The 8,993-nt window shown below is 39.8% G+C and overlaps 1 protein-coding gene across 1 annotated transcript; it reads right to left on the bottom strand.

The window, feature by feature from the left end:
• Nucleotides 1-457: 457 nt before the first annotated feature.
• aire (autoimmune regulator) lies at nucleotides 458-6,864 on the bottom strand. The gene is made up of 13 exons (XM_020595621.1): nucleotides 6,648-6,864; nucleotides 6,242-6,388; nucleotides 6,027-6,092; nucleotides 5,829-5,954; nucleotides 5,426-5,559; nucleotides 5,205-5,326; nucleotides 5,011-5,080; nucleotides 4,590-4,727; nucleotides 4,367-4,488; nucleotides 3,631-3,748; nucleotides 3,412-3,510; nucleotides 2,735-2,848; nucleotides 458-1,917 (listed from the first exon to the last, which is right to left on the bottom strand). The coding sequence occupies exons 1-12, from the start codon at nucleotides 6,778-6,780 to the stop codon at nucleotides 2,768-2,770; spliced, it is 1,356 nt and encodes a 451-aa protein (XP_020451277.1). The 5' UTR covers nucleotides 6,781-6,864; the 3' UTR covers nucleotides 458-1,917; nucleotides 2,735-2,767.
• Between the last annotated feature and the right edge of the window lie 2,129 nt (nucleotides 6,865-8,993).

The following is an 8,993-nucleotide window of genomic DNA, read 5'->3' on the forward strand; positions in this document are numbered from 1 at the left end:
ACCAGCACTAGTGCATCATAATGACTGAGACCTCAAACAACACACGACTAATACTCTTTAAACCTTCCCACCTCATTAAACATCATATAGGAATGTGGTGTGTCAGGAAATGAAGCATGTGGGATTGGAGAGAAAACGATGCAACAGTGGCAAAAGAAATGGGTCAGGAGCATAAACCACCTTGCAGAAAAACATTCCACTTGCATAGCAGAAGTATCAAGAGCTTGCATTCAAACAGCAGTACAAGAATTTGGAAAAACTTCATTACAAGTAAAAATCATATGCTCATCATTTTACTTACATTAAAAATATAACTATTAACACAAAGATATACCCAAAGTATCAAAGTCCAGTTGAATGACCCCTGTCCATGTTAGGTTGTTTTTCAGTATTACTGACGCATTAGTATGTTAGTCTTTTAATGTTACATTTGATTGAGGTCATTTAATTCTACATTGTAATCTAGAAAAATACTTAGAACAAAAAGTAACTCCCTTTAAATTTAAGTGAAATTGAAGAATAAAGTTGTTTAAAATGTAAATAGTCAGCTAAAGTACATGTACCTAAAATTGCACCTAAGTACAGTATTTGAGAAAATAGCTGCGTTCAAACACTGGACTGTGTAAAGCTCATCTGTTTGTCATATTTGTGTAGGAAATAGCTGTGACAAACATCTTTTGTTGTGATGAAATCTGGGCAATTCCCACGCTTTTGCCAACACTGTTTTGTTAAAGGAAACACTTCCTCTTAACATACTAACATAGTGTATCACTTGAGCGTCATGGTCCACTGGACCAATGTACAACTCCATTGTTCTCACGGGTGCCACCTAGTGGTCAGAAGGTGTTACCGAGGGAGCTCTCAGGATAGTTCATGTTTTTCCATGTGGTCGCTCATGTGGTGCGGTAAAACACGAGTCATGATAGAAGCTTACACAATTAAGGAAACAATGTAAGCTGGTTTTTATGCAAAATACCATCTCAGCTAGAATAGACCACAGAATGAGGAACTAAGGCTGTGAGCTGTTATTCTCATTGCCTGAAATAGTGCTTGATTCTTTCCCCTCTTAAAAAAAAACAACCAAAAAAATGAAGTTTCTGTTATTGATGTTACTTTTCCTGCAAGTACACACCACCCTCAAGAACACAGAATGTTTCCCAAACCATTTAGAAAGTGGACTGATAAACAAACAGAAGCGCACATGCACAAACACACGCTGGAGTGAATACGTTTCTCATCCTCTGTTTTGGGCCTGTAGGAGCTGGGGTCCATGGCAACCAAATACCAAGGGGGAAAGATCTGTGTGCTGTCTGGCCGAGCTCCATCCCTCTGGCAGTCATGCTAAAACTCTTGAATCCCATGACAAAAACAACATTCCTCATCTATGTGATAGTCTTGAAGGAATTCCTTTTAAACAGAGGCATTTCTCAGTGTGCATACCTCATCGTATTGAAACCATCTGGTAGAACGTGAGAATTCTTCTCCATATCCACACACACACACACACAGAGAGAGAGAGAGAGAGAGAGAGAGAAAAACAGTTGTTGTGGACACATGGAAGATTGCATTGTCTTTGTTTTCTTATTGCTGTACTTGAAGACATTGGTTTATTATTATGGGACACTGTTCTTATCTGACATTAATGTGTCTCTGAAGGATCTGCAGCAAAACTATGGCCTCTCCTATTCTGTCCAGCATTGTTTTCCCTGAAGGTATAAACAGTTCTCATTCACATAAAAACACATGCAAAAATGAAAATACATACAACTACAGTATATGCATGTACAGAACCACTGCAGTAGCTAAAGTGTGTATTTTGCCAACCATCCCACATCAGTGCTGATCCCATGTCCTAAACAATTAGTCTTGTTCAGCCATGGTGTAATGCTGCAAAGAGAGGGAGGAAATGTGGAAGCACTGTAAAAAAAAGAATGGGTGAAGATTAGTGACAAGGTTAGTCAAAAAAAATTAAAGCTGCTCCACATACACAATGCCCTGTATTCAGAGCAGACATCTAAAAGTAGAAGCATTACTGAAAGGCTGGATTCCCAACAAACTGGCAACTCCGGGTTCTCAGAGACCACAAAAGGCACCGCGTTTCCAGTTTATACATAGTTCACATCGTGCATACATTGCTGTATTTAATCAGTTTCCACAAACTAACACAAATTAAGTAACATTCCAACATAGGAGTACTGGTTTCACTGGCCTTAAAGGTACCTTAGAGTAATTGGTTGCTCCAGCAATGCATTAAAGTAAAATGGAAACTCTTTGGTTTATGTCAGAAGCATGTCTGTTTTGATTTGGAGCTGATCTGAGCTAACTGTTTAGATGCAGACAGCATCTAGGTGACTACTTCTGTGTGCTACTAGTAATGCAGCTAAGAAACCAGACGTAGAACAGGCATTTTATGTTACTTAGCTGTGCAGGGGTTTGTACAAATAATATAATATATAATAATATTAAAGAACTGAAAATATGTGCCGCAATGATATACAGTGAAAATTATTTTCAGTTGTCTTTCTAGTTAGTATACAAACTTCAGCGCTTGTTTTTTATAAATCTGTAGTTTGAAAAGAAGCTATTTAAATATTAAAGCAAATAATAACATGTCCACTCGAAAGTTAACCATTAGACAGTTACTTCAAGCACAACTAGAAACAAGAGAATAATCACCATATGCAGAAACCTCTTTTTAACTAGCTGTGTTGTCATGGTGACTTTGCAGTATTACCTTATGCTGTCATAGATTTTGCATGTGTGTCTGTCACTGGTAACATCCCTGAGAGTCCGGAAGAGGCCGAGAGATGTTGTGGAAAGGCCACTGAAAGATGCCATCAATAGAGCCCTGTTGAGATTTAAAAAAAACAAACAATAGGATCAATCAAGACCAAGACCATTGATCACACACATTGGTCTCAGCAACAATCTTTGCTGGGGTCACACAGTAAACAAGCATTTTCATTTTTTAGCTCTTTCTTTCAGCACATTCAATCTCTCAAGTCAACTGAGAGGTAAAATCCATTTATGGATTTGATTATCGTAGTTTGTAGATGTGTTGTCTTATGTGCAGTATCCTTTAAATCCTTCACAAAGTTACAAGTTACTTGTAGGAAAAGTATTTTAACAGTTAGTGCATTGGTCCTAAAAACACACATCATTAGACACAGAGTAAAACAAGAATACTCTGCATTACGGCAGAGAGAGACTTCAGCATCTGTACACGTATACATCTAGTACATTGCAACACATTATTCCCAGTCAGTTATTGTTTGGTCCACAATGCTACCTTTCACCATGACAACTTGTTCGCTGTCTGTGGGATCAGAGGTGTAGCCATTTTGTGTCTGCCATGCATGACTACATCCATATCAGGTTTGTGGTATCGACATGTAACTGAGCACCACTCACATCTCCCAGGATGGAGTCGAGTTCATCTTTATGGAGGATGGACTCAGAGACAGATGAGCTCTGATCATGACCAAGTGCATTTTGAACCACTGGGGTGAACTGGAAGCACACACAAAGGAGATATCATGCAGATTACACTCTCTCATATTCAGATAATGAATGTTTTCATATTTTCACACACACAGGCTATTTAACTTTGGTACTCATGTGCAGAGCTACCTGTGAGCCACTGGATTCAGCCTCTTTTTCTGCTGAGCTGCCCCAGGGCCTGGAGCAGGATGAGCAGATGGACCTCCCTCTAGCAAACGTGCAAACACTGAGTGAGTCAGACGCTTCTCTGTGGTGTATAATGTTTCTCTCAATCAGTATGCAATTTCCAGCACTCAGAGGATTACAAAAGAAGAGCTGCTTCATGTGACAACTTAAACCAATGACATGAGTTCTTTATGTAAAAACAAAAGTCCAATAATTTTAGATTACATGTACATAAAACACTGAAAAGATCTGTATTAATGATTAAAATTATATAAAAAATATCCAAAGAAATTGTCATCAGTTTATCACACTGAAGAAAAACCAAAAATAAGTGGCGCTACAAGACACCACCAGATGGTTTACACTGGTTTCATTTGTCATCTCTGTCATACTTCTGGTAGCATTTTGTAGCATCATTGGTCCTCATTAACTTTCCAGATCACTCTGCTGCAGGGGTCCATTTATGATCCATTAGTCACCATTAACACTAACATCCTCCATTCACTAATGTAAACAATAATCAACAGAAAGCTTATTGGAAGAGACGTTATGTAGATGATTTTACAGTGATGCAGAGATCAGGATTTGTCAACAAGGTTGTTGGAAATAAACACAAAGAGCCATTTTTGTCTTCTTCTAAAAGTGCTTATTTCCAAGATGTAATACTGTCTTAGAAAGAAAAGATGAGAGGACATCTTACTTGGAGAAATGGCAGTGTACATGGAAACGCTCCAAACACTGCAGGCAGCGAGTCAGGTCCCCTCCTCCAAGGCGACAAACACCACACACCTCCCTCACATTGATCAGCTCTCCACCTGAGCACTTGGATAAACATCATCATGTTAAGAATAACACAAAATTACACAAAGGCAAAATGTCAAAAGGGCGTTACAATGAAGAGCAGAAGGCCATCAGGTCTTTACCTGGTTTCTGCCACTGGGAGTGTTCAAAGAAGCTGTGCCACTTGTGAGGGAGGAGGACGACATGGAGGGGAAGAAGGAGACGTCTGTGATGGAGTTAGTGGAGCTGGTGATTGAATGCTGAGGCCGGGCCATCAGTGACTGTATAATAAAATATACTGGTGAGCAATGCAAAGTCCAGAGCATCAGTGTCGTCCTCATATAGTCTGAAAACAAAGTTTTTCAGTCTTGCAGGAGGACTGGTTCACTTGTGTTGGAGGACTTTGAAGCTTTATTAAAAGAAGCAAATGAGATTATAGAAATCTCATTTAGCAGCTCACAAAGTCACAAATCAATTATTATCATCAAAATAACCACTGATCACAGCCTACAGTCATCCAAAAATATTTACAGTGCCCTTATCCCAGAATTTTACTTTACTTACTTGTAAAGGTATCAGGGTTTCCTCTCTTTTCACTCTGTTACCACAGCACCCTTCACACTGCCAAGGGCCACTGCAGATAAAACATTGAATGTGACATTTAAACCTCATTTCTAAAGCAAAAGTTGAAAAACAATACCCATCCCTGAACACACTAATGACACAAAGCTAGATTGATAGTGATTTTTGTTTTTCACCTTGGTATGGATGTGAGTGGAGGGTTGAGGCAGGTCAGATGAAAAGCTTGGGGACAGCCATCACAGCAGATCAGCTCCCCTCCGTCCTTACACACCGCACACTCATCATCATTATAGTGAACCTACAGATACACACACAGCATATATGAGATAAATATAAGACCAACTCAGAGGAAAGTTTGGTGACTGTCATTAAGAATAAGTGGAGCTGGGACCTTTACCAGGCCTGTGGTTGTCTCCCCCTTGTGGTGGAATGTGCTCTTAGCAGCTTTGGACTTGGATGCTCCAGTTATTTCCTCTGATGGGTGACAAGTGTAAAACTCCCCACCAACTTTAATGCACTTCCTGGCAGTCCCTGTTGAATGACAAACAATTTGAAAAGGACTAACAACCAATTCCAGTTTTATGCTTTGTCAACACTGCAGCACTCATGAATTCATTCCTGATATTCAGACGAAAGTTTCCACTGGGAGCATATATCAATCTAACTTTGGTCAAGTTTACCAGAGGACAGCATCACATTTCTCCATTATTTTATGCTGATAAAAAAGAAATGTACATTTAGTGTCCTAATAAGTAGTTTTATCAGTAGTGTAAAAAAAATTAGATCTCCCCATATCTTACCATCTGAGCCAAACACCTGCTTGATATGGATCTTTTCTCTGGTTTTATGGCTGAGTGGCAGCTCAGTGGAGGAGGCTGAAGAGAGCGTGACTCCTCTCTGGACTGATGAGGACACTGCCTGCACACCTATGGCAGAACTTTGGTTAAATGTATCTCTAATATGAAAGAATTGCTTATATTTTTACTATAACAATTTACTTTTTCCAGATGCCAGCTGAGGGTCTGGAGCTTCACTCTTCACTCTGTATAACTTCACGTTTCCCCCTTGAGCAAAAACCAGAAGAACACTAGATATATTTTTACTGAATTTATCACAAACATGTAAAAATAAGCAGTGCAGAAGAAACCGTATAATGTTAAATTCCTTAATGAAGACCAGAAAGTGCAACAATATTTGCATTATGAGAGATAACCTGGTCCGTCACTTGTCTTGGCATGATACTGTGAGTGCTGATTGTGGTGGTTGATCTCTCCGTCCTTGTGGCTCCTCTTTTTGGTGTGAGGAGTTTTGTGACCTCCAGAAGATCTCTTCTCACCTCTAGTACCTGCAACATCCCGTTCTGTAAAAAATGGGAGCAATCAAAAGCTAAACTGAAAACATAAATGATTCAAAATGTCCTAGATATCGCAGTTGTGCATTGTCTGTCCTGAATGTTCAGCTCTGCTGTCGTGCTCTAGAGTGGTATCTTAATGGTGAATAGTGTAAAAAAAAAAGATTTGCTTGAAAATGATTGGAAAATCTAAGTTTCTGCTTTAAACCAAGGTCTATAAAATGCAATGTTAAACAGACATTTGACAAGGATTTTTGATGTCACATACTCGAGTGCGGGTTAGAGACCAGTGTCTGCAGCTTGGGGTAGCTGTCCAGGTTGTAGTCTTTAGTCATGTTGCTCCAGAAAGCTTCGATGGTGGATCTGCTCTGCTCTAGGACCCAGGACAGGAGCGAGTACATGGCCTTATGGATCCCTTCCCGACCGTGCTTCTCTAGAGTGTCCTACACAGCCACACCAACAGCAAAAGAAACAGTACTGTAGGAACTTTGCAGCCTAAGTAAAATCATATATTTCTAAGACATTTCAGGTTTAGATGTAGATGATTAACATAGCCTATAGGTAGGATTTTTTTAATAATTTCTAGAGAAACCTTTTGCAATTCTAACCAGTACTTACCAAAATAAAAATATCTGACATGAGGTACAGATTTACACAGTTTTCTTCTTTGTCTTACCTTCAGCAGTTGGTCAGTGATGATGTTTTTGTCCACCAAACCATAGACAAGAGGGAAAGGGTCATCTACAGCCATAGCTATGTCGGTACGCAGCTCCCTCAGTAGGGAGCGAAGGTTTGTCTCTCGAAAAACCTCCACTCTGGACATGATGTGCTTGTGTGTGTAAATGAGAGCGAAAGTGACCCAGACCTGAGAGGACCTGGATGTAGGGTAGGAGGCGTGCCCTTCTCAGGGGAGAAAATATCGTACAGGTGCATTGTTTCATGCCGAATGTGACATAAGTTGAATCGTTTGTGCTTAAGAAAAAAATTCCAGATAATCAAGCATTTCTGCTTTCAGTCCAAGCATACCAACACATTCACATTCACACAGATAGACCAGTGACTATTGCTACTTGTGATTATTGACTGGTTGAGACCTTCAGAAGCTCAGTGTTGAAGGTCTCATGCCTGTGGGAACCCCAGGAAGACCACCCTTCAACCTCTTGTCATCTGTTCATTAACAGCAGTAACTGCCTTCATCAGTCCAGGGGAATACCTGTTCTCTTCCATTAGCAGAGCTGAGTGAAAGTGACCTGACATGTGACAGTGACCGTTTTCTTCTTAAAAGGTTCTTTCCAGCTCAACTTCCCCTTAGGTTTTCAGACACTGACTCACCACAAAGGGTGATTAGTGCTTTAATATTAGCATTGTAAACAACTCAGTGACAGGAAGATGTACAACAGGTTGACTGCTGTGCTCTCTGCACATTTTTCTTTATTCTGTGACTGAATAAATGTTACCGGGTTAAGTTTGTTTTGAGCTGGAGATGAAGGTTAGGGATATGCCAAGTCTGTGGTAACCCAGTTTTGGCTGGGCCAGTGTTAATTTTTGCATTTGAACCTTTTCTGTTTCTACAGCATGAGATTTCAACAAATGAACTTAACAAAACAAACTATTTCATCACATAGAAACAAACGTTTCCTCTCCAAATGCTGCCAAGTGCTTGCAAGTGCCACCCCACTGGTCAATTGCATCAGCACTTTAGGTCAAACATTTCAGTTTTTGATTGATGTGAATTTCTGCTATACAAATACAATTGAGTTGAACTGAACTGAACCTACATGTTAGATCTTTTAATGCTGCGCCTATGTGCTAATAATGTTAACATGAAGACCCGCTTGTCTAAAATCCTGAACCCATCCTGTTTTGCTCCACTTTGTTGATTCCAAATGCCAGAAGTATGTAAAACTACATACATTTTTAGATTCTACCATTGAAACAGAACCCAAAATGACATTCAATAGAGCAGACCATGTTGCTACCAGGTAAATGTTGATGGTTAAGAGAGTGAAGCCCTTTAATCTGTAATTTATTACTCATTAAACATTATTACATTATTCATACTGGTGAACAAAGACCACTTCTACAGAGGGACGTTCACAACATACATATTACATTATTATATACAGTGCAGTGCATTACAGTGGATCGTTATACGTGTGTTATTGAGATGGAGGGATGGGAAGAATGGAAGAAGAGACGGGTAAAGGAGGAAAAGGAAAGGATCAGTTGGAGGGAGGGGGAGTCGTGATAGTAAGTTGTCTTTTTATTACTTCTTTTTTTAACCACAGTACAGTTTGTTCTATAAAAGTTAAACTTATAGAGATAGAGTGCCACATTTTCACAGCTACTGTTAGGTGAACCTACTGGAAGTTGACTCTAGTAGGGATATCAAATGAGATACATTTTGTCATGAGATGCTATAGAGAGATGCTATAAAACATTCTAAGATAGTCAACCTCCTTCCAGAGGGTGGACACCCTGGAGGGCAGGTCAAAGGTCAAAGATCAGTTCAGCGTGCATGCGTGCTGCAGACATTCAGATGTGTTTGGCCATTTTTCTAAACGGCCACCCCACCCCACCCCAATTATTCTTCCTTTGATGGTTCGGCATCATT

The sequence above is a fragment of the Monopterus albus genome, unplaced genomic scaffold (genome assembly GCF_001952655.1).
Source record: "Monopterus albus unplaced genomic scaffold, M_albus_1.0 scaffold28.1, whole genome shotgun sequence".
NCBI lineage: Eukaryota > Metazoa > Chordata > Actinopteri > Synbranchiformes > Synbranchidae > Monopterus > Monopterus albus.

Excerpts from the sequence above, each read along its gene's own strand:
- aire (XM_020595621.1), bottom strand. The coding sequence starts at position 6,780 with ATGTACTCGCTCCTGTCCTGGGTCCTAGAGCAGAGCAGATCCACCATC. Across the intron at positions 6,389-6,647 it reads GGTCTCTAACCCGCACTCGA|AACGGGATGTTGCAGGTACT; the intron begins GTATGTGACATC and ends CATTTTTTACAG. Across the intron at positions 3,749-4,366 it reads GTACACTGCCATTTCTCCAA|AGAAGCGTCTGACTCACTCA; the intron begins GTAAGATGTCCT and ends TATACACCACAG.